The 16,882-nt window shown below is 53.5% G+C and overlaps 1 protein-coding gene across 2 annotated transcripts in view; it reads right to left on the reverse strand.

The window, feature by feature from the left end:
• Positions 1-1,145: 1,145 nt before the first annotated feature.
• RAP1GAP2 (RAP1 GTPase activating protein 2) overlaps positions 1,146-16,882 on the reverse strand; it is a 190,669-nt gene continuing 174,932 nt past the window's right edge. For both annotated transcript variants that reach the window (XM_047080602.1, XM_047080604.1), the window contains 8 exons: positions 14,232-14,369; positions 12,476-12,597; positions 9,999-10,112; positions 9,650-9,767; positions 9,032-9,158; positions 5,916-5,992; positions 5,479-5,517; positions 1,146-4,546 (listed from right to left, as the gene is read on the reverse strand). In XM_047080602.1, coding sequence (XP_046936558.1) covers positions 5,509-5,517; positions 5,916-5,992; positions 9,032-9,158; positions 9,650-9,767; positions 9,999-10,112; positions 12,476-12,597; positions 14,232-14,369 — 705 coding nt within the window. In that variant the 3' untranslated portion in view covers positions 1,146-4,546; positions 5,479-5,508. The remainder of the gene's footprint in view (positions 4,547-5,478; positions 5,518-5,915; positions 5,993-9,031; positions 9,159-9,649; positions 9,768-9,998; positions 10,113-12,475; positions 12,598-14,231; positions 14,370-16,882) is intronic.

Consider the following 16,882-nt stretch of genomic DNA (forward strand, 5'->3'; position numbering starts at 1 on the left):
TTTTGTGGCACTCCTAGGAAGATCCAACAACTGGTTTTTATGAGAAGCAGAAAATTTACATTTTATATGAAATTTCTAGGTTGGGTTTTTTGTTTTCTCATTTTAATTGTGGTCTAAACATCAACTGTTTTCTAAACATTGGCAACGAATTCAAGTATTTTAAAAACACGTTTCAGGCCAAACTAATACATCTACAGGCCAGATGTGCCCCGCGGGCTGCCAGTATTCAAGCTCTGATGAATGACGATGCTCAGGGCTCGGGGCCCCAGGCAAAGAAGTCTGAACAATGATGGACACAAAATATGTTATTTATTGTCAATTTCTGCAAAGACACATTTAAGCAACAAAATATACATTTGTCAACCTTTTAGAATTTGTTTTATACATTAACAAATACAATGTGCTACCATAGCAATAAATTAAATGTACATTATTTACATTACATAGGCAGTCGGGGTCTACGAATCACCTCCTCAAGAAGAGGAAAGAAAGAAAAGTCATCATCACATGGATCATCATTTCCAAGCTACACTTCTGAGGTTCTATCACACAAAGGAATCTCTTCACACTAGAACACCAGCAATCCCCGGGCTGGAGCGTAGAAGGGGAACGCCCATGACAGGGGAGAGTTGGCATACATGCTAAGGAAGTGGGAAGGAGGAACTGACCGTTCCAAGTGGAAATATCACAAAATCAAAGATGATGGCATTTAAATTCCAGTCTTTCAGACAAACACCCTCTCTCCAGGGCTGGTAAGGCACAGGACAGAGCCACTGCCCCAACAGCCTCTCACTAGGCAGGGCTCCACTGTCCTTGGCCCTAGTGCGGGTGGTCTCCTTCCTCCCAAAGGAGCAGATGGGCCAGCTGAAAGGAAGGAGATGTGGGGTTGGGGTGGGCAAGGGGCTAGTGGTAAAAACAGATATCAGGGCTTATAGAATGCTCCTTCGCAGCCTTGGCAAACTCCACTGACCCACCCTCACTTTTGAGAAAGGGAGCTAGAGATCTGGGGAGAAGCCGTGGGGTCCCAAGCATGGCTGTACGTCTGGGTCCCTGCCAGCCACCTACTTGACCCCTGACTATCCCCCACGACGACCTGTCTCTGTTGACTCAGAATCAAATGAAGAAGGTAGTGTTTGCATTGGCACTTTAAACAGCCAGGGTAAGAAGTGACGGTGGCTCTCATCCCACCTCGTCACATGAGCCTACATTTTTATTAACCACCTTTGTTTAAGGGTCGGGGAGAATAGGAGAGTTTTCTTCTACCATTTTCCTTAACTTAAGGGGGGGAAACAGCGTTAGTTAACTCCATCTCTGCCCTGGCCCCCACCCCTACAGGGCAGTCGAAGAATGGACGTTACCCGGAAAAGTCCACTAAAATCTCTTGCCCTCCAGGTTTTCTCTGCTCAAGCTGCATCCAAAACCCCAGGGCCCTCACTGAAAAACTGAGAGACTATCCCTCCTGATGAAAAGAACAGAGACTGAGGCCCCACCCTGACTGCTGACAGCTCCCAACCAGTGCCCAGGCATCAGCAAGGCTCCTCCAAAACTCAGGGCCGCGGCAAATGCAGCCACTTGTTGAAGGGACCATGTAGGTGGAGCAGGCGAAAGGGCCCTGGGCCATGGGTTCTAATCCCAGCTTTGCCGCTCACTGGTTGTGTGATCTCCACCGAGTTGCTTCCCCACGGGGGCTGAGGTTTCTCGGCTGGATGATGATCTGGATGGATTAGACGTCAAAAGGGGCCCGGAAGAGGCTGGGACATGGAGATGATGCCAACGAGGCGAACCACAGAATGTTTTTCATTCATTTTCCATCCATTCATCATTTTCCCTTCATTAGAAACTCTAGCTAAGATCTTCTCTCTCAAGCTCTTTCTGCCTCTGCTTTTAAGCATCAACTGAGTGGAGGCAAATGGACACCCTACAGAGCCCGACAAATATCATTTCTCCCATGAGTCAGGCAGTTCCCAGAAGCAGAGAGGTGTCCAGGAAACACCTCTCCTGTGTCCAGATCACAAGCAGAGCACCGTCAGAATTAGTCTGGTCACAGGGACCAATGAGACTTGAGCAAATCTTTGAGCCCCAAGACCGGGCGCAGCAATGAAAGGAAGTTTTGGGCCAAGCAGATGCAGGAGAATATGGGGGAAGGAGCCTCCAGGAACCCACGCTGCCTGCCCCACGGTCTACAGGGGTGAGGTTAAGACTGCCCACTCCCTGCTCTCCTCCTCCCCCTCAGCCCTAGGACCAGCCTCAGCGGGGCTGGTCATGTATACTCTAGAAGCCATAGGATGGGCTTTCTAGAGAAGGTAAGACAGGACCCAGAGGAAGGACATTTTGGATCCAGTCCAACGTACCCCTAGTAACATAAGAAGGCAGAGAACCACTTCTCAGGCCTGCTTCGTAGGGAGCACGCCTATGCCTCTGTTTCCCCGGACACGCCCCACCTTCCTGGCCACTGGCTCAGAGGCAGGGACAAAGCCCTCCCAGGCAGTGGGGGCTGCGGGTGCAGCAGCCAGAGCAGTGGAGGAAGGCGGGTATGAGGTTCCCAAGTAGGACAGGGTGGGGACAACCTGGAAACTCCAAAGGACCCCCAGACCACAACACAACACAGCATAACCACCAAGCAGCTGCAAATACCAGCTATCCAGAGAAGCAAACCAGAACCTGGAATCGTTTTTTTTTTTTTAAATGCAGCTTGACCTTCCAAGATCCTTCAGAAACTCAGCCAACAAAATGCTGCCAGAATCCGCAGACCTCGTGCCAGCAGCGGGTGCCGCTACAGTGACTTTTAATAAAAGCTACACAGACATTTGTTGACCTTCTCACTAGAAGAAATTTTACCGGACTAGTACTTTAAGTAAACACGTTTCCCAGAGTGTGAGGGGAGAGGCCCGCCCAGCTTGCAAACAGGACCCGACAACGTCCACACGAGTGAGAGACGAAGGGTCAAGGTTTTGCTCTGATGGCAAAAGCAACAGGGGAATTGTGGCATCGGTCAAAAACAAGTAGAACATTGACTTGGGGCTGCTTTGACTTGGGAATAGGCCCAGATCCCACCGCAAAGAAAACATCTGATAGAAATCCTTGTCGTCTGCTCATTGAAGTAGGAAGCCATCCTGAGTCGCCCTGGCTGTCCTGTGTCCCAACGTGCACTTGAAGCCGTAGCACCTCCGAGGCTCTGCTCCTCAGACTCCATGTTTTACTCATTTTACTTCACACCCGCCTTAACCCCCAGCAGGGCCAGTCAGCGGAAACGACCTTTCGCACCGCAGACAGGGAAGGGCAAGAAGCACGAATATGGGGCCGCTCCTGAGAGTGGGCTGGCTCCGCCCGAGCGGGCAGGGGGCAGGCAGCGTCTGAAGTGCACCCCGCCGGGGCCCAGGTGGTACAAATCTCACCAACGGGACCACTGCCTGCAGAGTCGTGACTGAAGAAGAAGATTGGGGGACCAAGCGCCAACATGGCCAGAGGGCACAGCAGCTGAGAAGAGCCCCCAAGGTAGCCCTGGGCCCCCCGCAGATGCCAGGAGGACAAGCTGCAGAAGGACGTCGCCCCTTCCCTCACACCTACATTCTGTGCCCACACCCGGGCCTGGCCAAGCCTAACAGCTCGTGCCCCATGTCACCTCCCCGGCTCTGCCCCAGGCGGTGGGCTGAAGTAACTCTTCCACGAGCCTCTACAGCCAGCAGAGACCCAGCCCAGCCCGCGGCCCCAAGGTCCCCCGCAGCCGAGGCCCCAGTGCGCGACTTGCCAGCTTGCTCTCCCCGAATTCCTTCCCGCTCCGGGCTGCCTGCCCCTCCTTGGGGAAAACACCTGCCCCGAGCGGAGACGTAGGCACGGGGCTTCTCCCACAGCAACGGCCACCGGGCTGCCGCTGAGGAAGAGCACGGCGCCACCTCACACACGCCCAGCTCAGTCTCGGTCAGCTGACAGCAGCAGGGACAGAGGCAGCGCCGGGCCTGATCTCAGCAAGTGGGCAAGGAAGAAGTTTCTAGCACAGAAGCACACGGTTGTGGGAGCAACACAGCTGGTTTCGATCAGGACACCTTGGAGGGCTGCTACAAATCTCTGTTCCCGGGAAAGTGGTCCCTCCGCCACAACTACGTGTATTCACCGCACCTGTCACATCCAGTGCTGCCCCTCTCCGGGTGCGGCTTCCCACCGGTGGCCTCCGCCCCCCACCTCACCACCCTCTCTGCCTCTCCTGTCTGTGTGACCAAGTCCCTAGGACCCACATTCCCTCCCTTGCCCGACTCTTTCCTCTACGGACAAAACAAGATGACGAAGGACCCAGACACACATCACATGGGGCAGTCAGGCGCAGGGGGAGCCCGGAGGAACGAGGCCTTGTCCGGAGAAGGGGAAGTGCTTGCAGGGTGCCTCGGCAAGGGGACAGGCAGGACGGTGGCCAGATCGGGACACTGGGACAGATAACTGGTCTGGTGGGCAGGTGGTCGGTGGGGCAGCAGGACTGTGACGGTCAGAGTAGTGGATGGCACCCCCAAACTGCTGGAACAGGAGCCTTCTCCAAGACAGAATCGGGGCTTCCCTGGAGGAGAGAAGGAGGGAGATGGTGACCAAACGGTGGGTAAGGAAGAGGAGAGCGTGCGCCCAAGGCTATAGCCCACTGATGTGCTTGTGACAGGATGGGCCAAACACAAGGGGACCGGAGGTTACGCAGCCTGAAAAGCTGGGAATAAACACGGACTTGATGAACAGAGGCATCGGATGTACACGAAGGGGGGGTAAAGGTGAGCATCAGAATTCCCACGGTCCCTTCTGCCTTTTCATAGATCAGGTTTATATAAAGTGAGAGGAGCTGTGCCCCCACCCCGCCTTGGTTCCAGCTGTGACTCACACCCCCTGTCCCCGGGAGCCCCAAGGCAGGAAGAGGAATGGGCATTCAAAAGGGTCTCCAGTAACTTTACCAGCAGGAGGTCAGGCCTCAGTGTTGTCAAACTGGACCCATGCCCCGCTCTGCTGAAAACCACACAGCTGGAACGGAAGTCCTCCCCGGGGTCATCCAGTACAGTGTTTAGGGGGCTAGGGCACCTCTGAACATGATGGGGGGACACATTTCAGCCCAGAGCCCTGGCCAAAGACACAAGGAGGGAAAGGCTGCCAAGAACAGGGAGGCAAGGGGGGCAAATTGCGGAATCCCCCGTCCAGGGCAGGGAGGCCCGCTCTGGGCTACGGGCCCCCTGCCTGCTGGAACCAGGCTCCTCCCAGGGCAGGGAGACCAACTGGGTAAGCCTGGCCCAATCCTATCAGGAAACTCTCCCCAGCCACACCGGAGGCCACCTGCAATCCTCCGCATCCAGACCTGCGCCCCATCACAGAAGCTTCGGGGAAGAAGCGACCGGCCCTCTCCAGCTGTCAGGATCTCTTTGGCCATTCTCAGGTTATCAGGCCACTAGTTCCCTGGTCTTAGAGTGGACACTCTTTGCCACATGGCCAAAGCAGGACAAACACTCGACCCACCTTTGACAAGCGAAGGAATCCTCTTTCACATTAGTGACCCTGTTTCAAGAGAAACCCATGTAAGAGTTTTAAATAACTAGACAACATAATCTACAGCTTCTGTGCACCCAGCTTTCAACTCCCTGGTGAGCTCAGGAAGGGGCATGAGGCCCCAGGAGCCAGCATTTCCCAGCTCACACCTGGTGTGTGTCCAAGGGTGTGACTCTAACACAGGAGGTGTGGCAGAGGTGGCTGGCACCCCCCAGGCTGATGCCTGCACCATGCGGGGACCGAAGCGTCACCCCTAGACCTGACCAGAGTTTTCCTCCTCCACCCCCTGTGATGTGTGAGGCACCCCCTTCCCCAGACCCCCAGAAAGGACAGCTGAGTTTTGGAGGAGGTTGGAATGCGGGATGCGGGAGGCTCCGCCCACTACCCTCACCCCCCTGGATTCTTACCGCACTAGAGCTGGCATGGCTGAGCTTATCAAAGCGGAATTTCAGGTTTGACCTCGGGGAGTTTCTGCTTTTGGTATCTAGGAAAAACAGAATCGTCCATGAAAAGACCGTGAGGCTGTAGAGGTCACCAGGGCTGTGTGTCTGGGGCGGGGGTGCCGCCCGGGGGGTGGGGGTGGGGGCAGGAGCAGGAGCAGGGCCTCCTCCCTCCCCGGAGCACTCCGGCTGACTTGCAGCAATTTGTCAAAGCCAACTCTTTATAAGTTTTCAGAAATGCAAGCTAGTTGGTAAACCCAGTCATTTTTTTAAAAATCAAACTATATAAGCTTACAATTCCATAAATTATATTCGTCAAAGGTACTAAATAGGGGCACCTGTTTAGTGACCGGGTGACTCAGTCGATTAAGCATCAGACTCTCGGTCTCAGCTCAGGTCATGATCTCACTTTCGTGAGCTCGAGCCTCATGTGGGGCTCTGCGCTGACAGCACGGGGCCTGCTTGGGATTCTGTGTCCCTCTCTCTCTGCCCCTCCCCCCCCCCAAAATAAATAAACATTTTTTTACAAAAGGTAATAAACACTCAGAAGTCATCGCTTCCCAATTATTTCTCTGCATTTTATTACGATCTACTCTCCTCGGGCTATTTATGTCCACGGCGCCTGTCTGGTGCTCCTTCCCAACTCCACAGCTCACCGCTAGCCTGAGATCAGCCACATTTCTGAGCATTACACCTCAGGAATCAGCAAATGCTACAAAACCAGGGCTTGACTTATTGTTTTGTTGTCTAGGCTTCCCCTGAGAAAACGCGAAAAATATCAATTAAATGTGAAAATGCATTGTGTCTGTAGCCATTACATTATAAGCAGCACCAAAAACCGAGTCCGTACCCTTCCAGTATCTGAAAACTGGTATCTGATTCAGCAAAGAGGTTGCACGTGTCACTGACAAAATATCAATCATCATTCATGTCAGAACTACACCTGTTGGTCATCAGCAACTTTTAGTTGCCTACAGATACCAAGGTTAGACAAATATCAGTAAGAATATGGGATTTATAATAAAGATTATTATTTATAAATTGTGTGCTTCAGATCCTCTGTATCAGTAAAGTTTATAGTAAACGTGTGTGTGTGTGTGTGTGTGTGTGTGTGTGTGTGTACAGCAGGAGAGCCAGTTGTTAAACATTTCCCAGCTGGCAGGAGGGCCACTTGGCTTTGTGGTTTTCCTCTGGCCCAGGGAATCGGCAAGTCAGTACCCTCCACTCAGAGGCTGCTGACTTATTTCTGGTGCTTCGAATCAAGGGGTCCCACCCAGCACCATGAGTACCTGTCACTATGACCTGCCAGTCCCCTCTCAGGGTCCCAGGGAGCCCAGGTGTGACATGACCAACGGTCGGGGCATCTGAGACTACAGAAGCCTGGAAGTCAGGTCCTCCGAGGGCACCTCCCTCCCCCTGGCCCCGTCTCTCCCCAGGCGCAGCCAAACAGTTCAAAACAGTTTCCAGATCTCTGCAAACTGACCCTGCTCCTGCAGGTACCCAGCACAACTTCTGCGAGGCTGGGAGTAGGAAGTAGCCCTGGGGTTACATAATGCGCCAGGGAAGGGGGTTGAGAGCAACATGCCATGTGGTACGATAAGAGGAGATGGAGTTACCAGGCCCATTCGAGGTCCCCTTCTGCCCTGGGTGACCTTCAGCAAGTGGCAGACACTCTCTAACCCTCCCATTACTCAAAACTTTATTTTGATATGTACCTAATACCAAGTAGGAGCCAAGCTTGGTTACAGATTGTTTCATTCATTCCTTCAATATTTCATTAAGCGTCATTTTTTGAAAATCAGAGTATCTGTATTACTACCCACTTTATAGATGAAGAAACTGAGGCTCAGAGAGATGGACCTATCCATGCCACAACCAGGATAAGAACCAGGCTCTGCAGTGGCCCGGCACAGGGGGCAGGACTAGAGCAAGCGCATGAACCAGCTCTTTCTGTGTTTCTATCACTTGACTAGAGTTTCTCCTCAGCTCATTGACATTTGGGGCCAGATAATTCTTTGCGGGGGGGGGGGGGTGCTGCCCCTGCACTTTGTAGGATGTTTAGTAGTATCCCTGACCTCTACCCACTGGACGCTAGCAGCACACTCTCCTCCCACAATCCTGAAAATCAGAAATGTCTCAATATCGTTAAATATGCTCTGGGGAGGCAAGAGTGCCCCCCGGTTGAGAACCTCTCACTATTGTTTTATTCCTGTTATTTAACAAACATTGAGGTTAACAGTTCTTTTCTTTTTAATGGTTTTTTAAGTTTATTTATTTATTTCGAGACAGCAAGACAGCAAACACAAGGGGGGGCAGGGGCAGAGAGGGAGAGATAGAATCCCAAGCAGACTCTGCCATCAGCATCTTGAACCCACATCCTTCTCCCATTTCTCCAGACACCCCTGATCCACAGCCCAGCCACCCCTCACTGCCCACTGTGACCCCTTGCTGATCTCTCTCTCTCTGCGCCCACTCCCCATCAATCCTGTCTGCTCGGCCAGCTGCGGCCACCAAAACAGTCTTTCACTAGTCCAGAAGGCACTGCTCCACTTAAGACCCTCCAAGGCTCCCCTCGCCAGAAGGATGACACCCAGCTCCTTGCCAGGGTCTCCATGGGAGCCGCAGCCTGGCACCCTATGTGCTGTCTCCTCTCACACCTGTCCCCTAGATGAACCGCAGCCCAAGGAACCATGTGCGGTCCCCTCCGCCTGTCACACTCCTCCCGCTCCGTACCCTTGCACTGTCAAGGTCACCAGCGTGGCAGAGGCACCCGGCATCAGTAACGGGGGTGGGGCAAGAGAGCCTCGACTTTCAAATCCCAACTTCTCTACCAAAAAAAATCACTGCACTTTCGGAGCCTCAGTTTCCCCACAAGTAAGGAGACAATAAGAACACAGGTGTCTTAAGGCTGATGAACAGATGAAGCGGGCTAGCAGAGTTCAAGGGCCTCACCCTTTGGGGCCGAAGCGGAAACCGCCTGACTGAGCGTGGCTGGGGCTCACGCCCACGAACAGTGGTCAGGACACAGCCCCTGCCCCCTCCCCCCGCCAGCCTCATGGTGCACATGCCCAGACGTCACTGACCTGTAGGACTCCGGCTCATGATGATGGGGGTGGCGGCCGCCCCCAGGCTGGGGCTTTCGCTGCTCGGGGACGGGCTGTACACAAACACCTCCTGCTTGAAGGGTGAGGTTGTGGACGGCTGGCTGCTCTGGGGAGAGAGGCTGGGTGAGCAGGGCCAGCTCTGTCCTCAGCGGCACCACAGGGTGACCCGCGCCATGGCAGGCCTGCCACAGGTCCCCAGCAAGCTCAGGGCGGTCACTGCCTCCCACTGGCACACTTGGACCTGCTCTTTCTGCCGCCCCTAACCCTGCCCCCAAAGTGCCCATGGTCTGGCCACACAGAGCACCGGCCCTCTCCTCTCCAGCCAGGAGCCCCATGGCACGGACACAGACCATTCAGTGCAGCCTCCGGCCCCCTGCTGCCGCTCTGGTGCCACTCTGCGGAGACCCCCCCAACCCACTGCTCCCAGAGAGCAGAGACGGCTGACTGGCCCACCTCTTGCTTCCCTACCTTCCCTTTTACCCACAGGGCCTGGGTGGGGCTCTTCCCACAGCAGTTAGTTTGATGCATACAGCAGGGGTCTGGCTGGGCCCAGGGCCCCCCACCCTGCTCCCCAGGGCGGGATGGAGGTACACCTACCCCGCTGTCACACTCCTCCATAGCCTCGCCCTCCCCCGCCGTGCTGCTGAAGCTGCTGGTGCTGGAGGAGGAGCGGGAGATGTTGGCTCGGCCGTTCTCCTTCAACTTTATGAAGGGCCTGTGGGAACAGGAGTGGAGCAGGCCCCGGTCACTCAGCGAGACCCCCTTCACCGGCAGGGCAGACCTGGCAGAGACTGAGCTGGCCCGCCAGTGCCTCCCCATGCCCCTGCCTGTTGCCTTTCACGTTTCCAGAGAATTCTCAAGGCTAAAATGCTGGCTGTCAGCAGAGAGCGTATTCCAGGGCTCCGAGTGGCTAAAGTCAGCCCTTCCCCCACCCTCACTCTCTTACTTCTCCTTGTTGGGGCAGATTTCCGGAGAGCTGGGATTGGATGAGGCCTCAGACTTTATCTCTTGAGAAGAGTGTGCACCATCCGGGGTCTTGGGGTTGCTGGATGCACTGTCACTAAGGAAACAGGAATGAAGAGGGGTGAGGCCATGGGACTGGCCCCTAAGCCTCCACCCCACCCCCAGGCCTAGGACAGCCAACAGGCTCTCAGCCCCATAGGGCCTGAGGGGTCACAGCATGCCTACCAGCGCACAGCCGCCACTTCCCTGAGCCCCACTCAGACAGCAACGGAGAGTGGGGTTTTCTGCTGCATCAGGCTATTCTAGGCTCTTGGATGAGCCAAGCGCTATCAAGCAAGAGAACTCGCTGATGCTCCTGAGCCCAAGTCCACTCCCCACTTTTGCTGGCCATCCCACCTTGGCAGAGCTCTAAGTCAAGAACAGGCCACAGGCGGGATGGAGTGAGGTCTACAACATCCACTCCCACAGCAGGCAAATAACCCAGTGCACGTGGACTCCTTGGCAGTGTGGGCAGGGTCACCGTGCATAAGTCCAGGGGACACCCTTCACACAGACCACAATATGAGCTCCCTGGATCCGTGTGACAAGGTGGCCTTTTATGCTGGGAATGGCACCTTGGTAAACGGGCTACTCTCGGCCAAGGGCAGGAGGGCTTCCTTCTCCTGTAGTTTAACAAAGACCATGTACTGACACCCACGATTTCTACTGCGCCCCCTGTTGGGGACAAGCTGGCCTCGTCCTCAATGCACTTTTATTTTTACAGCAACCTTACTGAGATACCATCCACGTACAATACACCCACTCAAAGTGTGTAATTCAGTGGTTTTTAGCATATTCACAGAGTTGTACAACCATCACCACGATCTAAGTTGAGAACATTTGAGACCCCCATAAAGCAACTCCAGACCCACTCCTAATCACTCCCCATCCCCCCCTCCCCCCAGCCCCTGGCGACCAACTAATCTACTTTCTGTTTCTATGGATTTGTCTCTTCCAGACGTGTCATAGAGATGGAATCACACAACGTGTTGTGTTTTGTGACTGGCTTCTTTCCCTTAGCATAGTCTTTTCGAGGTTAACTAAGTTGTAGCACATATCAGTGGTTCAACTCCTTTTCATTGCAAAAAAAAGTATCCCATTGATGGATATACCACATTTTATTTATCCACCTTGAGCTATTACGAATAGCCAGGAACATCTGTGTGCTGGTTTTTATGTCGATATGTGTATTCTTTCTCTGGAGTCTCTACCTAGGAGTGGAACGGCCGAGTCAGATGATAACCCAAGTTTAACTCTCTGAAGAGCTGCCAAGCTATTTTACAAAGCAGGTGCATTAGTTTACATCCCTACCAGCAATGCCTGGGGATTCTAGTTTCTCCATATCCTCTCCAATACTTCTTATTATGTGTCTCTTTGATTATAGCCACCCAAGAAGCATGAATGTCTCAATGCCCTTTTAATGAGGTTGCTAATGACCTCCCAATTGTCCACCCAAGCAGGGGTTCGGGTCACAGTGCAGGGCTTCTCTGCACACTGACACTGTGGACTCTCCCTCCTGGAATCCCTCCCCTCCGGGCTTTCTCTCCCTCATCTTCCCTCCCTTTCTCCCCTTGCCCTCAAATGCTGGTGTCCCCCAGGCATTCTATACACCCCCCTGAGTGGCCATATTCATTGATCCATCTTTGACTCCCTTCTGCAGTCAAGGCCTCTCTCCTAAGCTTAAGACTTTCATCCTGACCACTCAGAATTCTGCACTTCTCTGCTGGGCAGGCCACAAGGACTCTCACATGTACTGGTTCCAAACAGAGTTTTTCATCCCCCTCTGTAAACCCACCCCTCATCCTGCATGCCCAAGCTCAGGTCCTGGGGTCACCATTCGGGGTGACAGGCAGACAACCTAAATGCCTCCTTTTCCCTCACAAGACTGTAAGCTTCTGGAAGGCAGGTTTGTGCCTCCTGTAGCTCTTGCTGGAGCACTGACCCCAGCATGTAGCAAGCACTCAAGACATGTTACTTGCTGAATTAAAGGGCAAATGGGCTCACCATTAAAGGATCAGAAAGACAATGAGCAAGAACAGGTTAATACCATGCAGTATAAGAGCTGCTTTTAAAAAGACAGAAAACATTCTAGAAGCCTAAGGAAAGTTAATTAACTGTCTTGGCAGGGAAGCCTTCCATAAGAGGGAACATTTGAGTGAGCTTTGGAAAAGGAGGCAAAGAAAGAATCCAAGCAACATTTCTAGTTTGGGTCCAAATGCGACACGGACAATTCTGGAAGGTCCTACACAGAGACTGGCCAAATCTGCCTCAGTGGACACAGCAGAGTGAGACAGGTGCCTGAAGTGGGGACCAAGGTTAGAAGGAAGCCGTCTCCCGAAGCAGCGCAAAGCCCTCCCTGAGGTTGGCCATCTGGCAGCTGCAGCAGTGGAAGGATCCACAAACCCCTCACTGGACAGTTACCATCGTGTCCGGCCGTCGCCTTGGCCTTCAGCGCCCGTGTGTAGACGGGGGAAGAGTCCCGACCGCCGCTTGATGGGGCTCCGCGACTGGTTTTTCACGGCTGCTGCCACTGCCACTGGAGGCTGCCGATGAAACCACCAAAATGAGTGTTCGTGGCCCACCCCAGACCCCAGTCTCCTTCCCTTCACCCCCCACCCATCTCTGGTCTACAAATAGCTTGTGCAACCCCCAACCAGTCTGGAGGGGATCCCACAAAACAGCAAGACAGCTGGGAAGGCGAGGACCTATGTAACAGGAGCTGAGACCCCAAGACTCAAGCCATTTGCAGCCCATTTTCCTGTGTTCTTAAGCCAGACCTTGTGGCCCCAGGTAATAATCACCAAAGACCACAATTCTTGGAGGAACAAGGGGTCAGGGCCATGATAAGGAGAGCCCAGCACATTGAGAAGGTCAGGATGATTCATGGGGTCACAGACTGAGAACCAGGAAGCTGAGAGAGCCCGGGGAATGACCTGGTCCAACCACTAGCTTTACCAGTGAGGAAGCTGAGGAGCCTAGGGGTGAGGGGACTGGCCTAGGGTCACACAGCAAATCACCATAAGGACAAGGACAAGAACCCACGGCTCTGACTCTCCATCCATTCCTCACAGTAATGGGGTCCAAGCTGAGTGTCTCAGTAACAAGACAGAATGAGAGCGGCAGACCCAGATCCACAGGCACCCACAGGCCAAGGGAACCGCCGAGAATGTGGCTCTGCTTCAGCTACATGCAGGGGGAAGGAGCAAGGGGTGGGAGACTGAGGAGCAGGGACTGCAGTCATCCTTTAGAGCCCTCCAGACCTCTAATCCAGGCCCCGACTTCTGCCATTTGAGTCCTATGCAACGTTGGGTGAGTAGCCAAACTCTCTGGGCCCCAGTCTCCTCACCCACAGAATGGGGATAATTGTCCTGCCCTGCTCATTTCACAGACCTTCTGGGTGGGACAAGACAATAGTATGAAATATTGGGTAAGTTAAATGAATTATGTAAGACCACTTACAATACTAGTCCTTAGTATCATGGTGGGTAACTATCTGGGAAAAAAAAAATAAAGAAAAAGAAAAGGAAAGAAAAGAAAACCCTACTCTATCCAAATGCAAAGTCCCTTTGCTTTTTAAAAGGACCAACTATGTGGTTCTTTCGCCTGGCCAGTCCCTGGTGCAAACAGACCAGACCCAAACCCACAGACACACCAGGCTCTTTCCTTGGGAACTGCATACACAGTGATTAACAGCCAAGACTTTGGATCAGGGAGACACGCATTCAAACCCCAGCTTTTCAGCTTAACTAGGTGACCTGTGGCAGGTTACTAAACCCCTCTGGGCCTCCCTTCCTCAAATTCGAAATGGAGAACACATCAATTTCTACCTCTAAGAGCTGTTAGAGGGATCAGATGAGATAAGGTCTATGAATCACTTAGTTCAGTCCCTGGTGCACAGCAAGCCAAGGGTGACTACCGTCGTCATTAATAACAAAGCAAGGACACCCCTCCTGGGTCCCCAGCCTCTGGGCAGAGAAAAGCGCCCCAAAACTGAAACTGAAATGGAGGCTCCATTTCACAGGCAGGGCCTAGGGTCACCCCCAAACAGCCTCAATCTGCCCCGTCCCTGCTCAGGCCACCTGGCCCAAGCCCGGGTGAATACATCATCCTTCACAGGCCTGGGGTGGGGCGCCCTCCGCAGGAACCGCATGCTGCCCCAGGGGCCTGTGGCACTCACCGAGAAGGTGGTCTTGGTGACATCCATGCTGTTGTGGGAGATGCCCCCACTGAGGCTGCCAGGGATGCCCCCACTGTGCTGCTTCTTCTGGCTGCTCACCATGGTCTCCATGGAGTGGCTACGCACACGGATGGCTCTCTATGGGGAGAAGAGACAGGGACCTGAGAGTTGGAGCCCTGCCCACCGGACGCCCCTGCCCTCCTGGTGGGGTCTGTGGACAGAGCCCTCAGCCTGTGCACACTTGTGCACACTCAGGCCACTCAGGGCCACCAAAGAGCAAAGGGCACATTGGCAAACAGTGAAGGGTCCAGGAGGGGACACCCAGGATGATCAGGGGCTTGTCACAGCGTGGCACAGACAGGAACAGGTAAAATCAAGGCCGTTAAGCCTTTGACAGGGACGGGCCTGGGAGGTGACAATGCTCCCTCAGACCACTCGGCAGGTCTATGCTGTTCTGGAACCAGAACCAAGAGAAGTGGCCATAGTGAGGACCGCTAGTTAACACAGAGGGAGCACTCCCACAGGCCCCGGGTCTTTTAGTGTTGCCCTAATTTTAGAAACACGTCTTGTTTCCCTAGCCGACTTGGACACTTCTTGGAGGCAGAGGTCAGGTCTGACACTTCTCCGACTCCTCTCCTGTAATTCTCCTGGTTCTGGCACAGGGACGGGCACACAGGAAGCACACAAACAGAAGAGCTGCCATGTTTATTGGGGACTTATGACGCGCCAGGCTCTCTAAGAGCTTTAGATGTATCCTCCCGACAAGCCCACCGTATGGATGCCCTCCATTCCATTTCACAGGTAAGGCTCAGAGAGGCTCAGTGACCCGACCAGGAGCACCCAGCTAATAGGTAGTAGGACGGAGGGCCTAGATATAAACCCCAACATACGCCAAGATACACAAATGGAGATATGATGAGTTATGCACATAAAAATGCCATCCCTAGCATATTCCTCAGTGCAGAGCCACTGTCTGGTCCAACTTCCCCTCTTCCTCCACGGGACAAGGGCGTATCATGATCAGTCTAAGGTGGTCACATAACCTATCCCCTTGCCAGTGGGGCATGAGGGGTGTCTGATGGGAGCTGTGGGGAAAGGTCTCCTCAAGGACTCCCAGCGGCGCCTGGGCGGCTCCATCGGTTAAGCGTCGGACTTCGGCTCAGGTCATGATCTCACAGTTTGTGAGTCCAAGCCCCGTGTCTGTGCTGACAGCCCAGAGACTGGAGCCTGCTTTGAATCCTGTGTCTCCCTCTCTCTCTGCCCCTCCCCTGCTCATGCTCTGCGTTTCTCTGTCTCTCAAAAATAAATAAACATTGAAAAAAAAAATTTTTTTAAAGGATTTCCAAAAGAGATGTGACATTCTGCACCTGAAACTGCCATAGCCACCTTGGGGCCGTGAGAGACCAAGCCTGCGGGACGAAGCCAACAAGCCGGGATAACAGATGCCAAGGACCACACTGAGCCATGAGTCCCCGCAAGAGCCCTTGCTAAGTGGGCTCGTGGGTTTTCCTTACTGTGAGAGCAGGCTGAGGTCCTCAGAAACTTAGCTTCAGAAAACTGACTTAGAAGGACAAAGGCATGGATGCAGGAAGCCGATTCAGGAAAGACAGCCATTGGCAAACACGAATGCTCTGGAGACGAACCATTTCTGCAAATGAGGCACAGAGCCCACCAGACTCTTACCCCTGATGTCATCTAGCCTCTCCTGTGTGAGTCAAAGACACTGCCTGAGGGACATCATCTCTCTCTCTTTCTAGACCACAGAACAGAATCGCCTAGCAACTGTTTCCAGCCAGTACATTCTATTCATTCCATCGCCCAAAGACAACATTAAGTCACACGCCCTCTGGAAAACCGAGGGCAGGAATGGTGTGGCACCACACTGAGGTGTCTCTGGATAAACAGCAAACCTCCCTAAGTGAGTCAAGTGCTCCATAAATCTCAGCATCATGACATCCCGCTGGGGCCCCTGTGGGTCTGCCGCCACCACCACCGTCATCAACGACGATGTGTCAGCTAATCGTGTATGTTCTGATGCCCTCCTCACGGGTCTCTTTCCAAGAAAGATTTGATGTGGTTTGATGGGATCTGGTCTACTGGGCTTCGTGTACATGAACTTGCTGGATCCCTACAACTCTGAGATGCAGACAGGACAGGCACTGATAGGAAAGGTCCCAAAAGGCAAACGATCACCCAAGGTCGCTGCAGGTGGGAGATGGAGTGGGGACCCAAATCCAGGACCCTGGGCTCCAGATGAAAGGGTCCTGGTCTCCCAAAGAGCTGTCCAGATTGAACACATAACGGAACTGGCTGATGGACTAACGGTGATCAGAAACCAAGGGCTTTCAACTCTCTTCAAAAAAAGTCTCCAAGGTCGATGTCAGGAAAGACGTTTTCTCCTCAAATGCCCTTGGTGCCGCTGTCTGAGTCCGCAAGATAAATCTGAGGAGACAATGGGCTGACAGGGAACCCCAGGGATGTGCAGGGTGGCCATCTGCTGCTTGAAGCTAACAGAAAGAGGTCTGAATCCTGGTCTTCCCAACACAGTGTATGAACCTCTCTGACACATGGCCTCCTCGTCCGCACAACGTGGTGACGGTCCTGCGTGGGGAGGACGTGAGACCGTGGGTGCCCAATACCCGGTGTGCAAC

This window comes from Lynx rufus, unplaced genomic scaffold, assembly GCF_022079265.1.
Source record: "Lynx rufus isolate CCGP_SWC_20201006 ecotype Redwood Valley unplaced genomic scaffold, mLynRuf1.p SCAF_18, whole genome shotgun sequence".
Classification (NCBI taxonomy): Eukaryota; Metazoa; Chordata; class Mammalia; order Carnivora; family Felidae; genus Lynx; species Lynx rufus.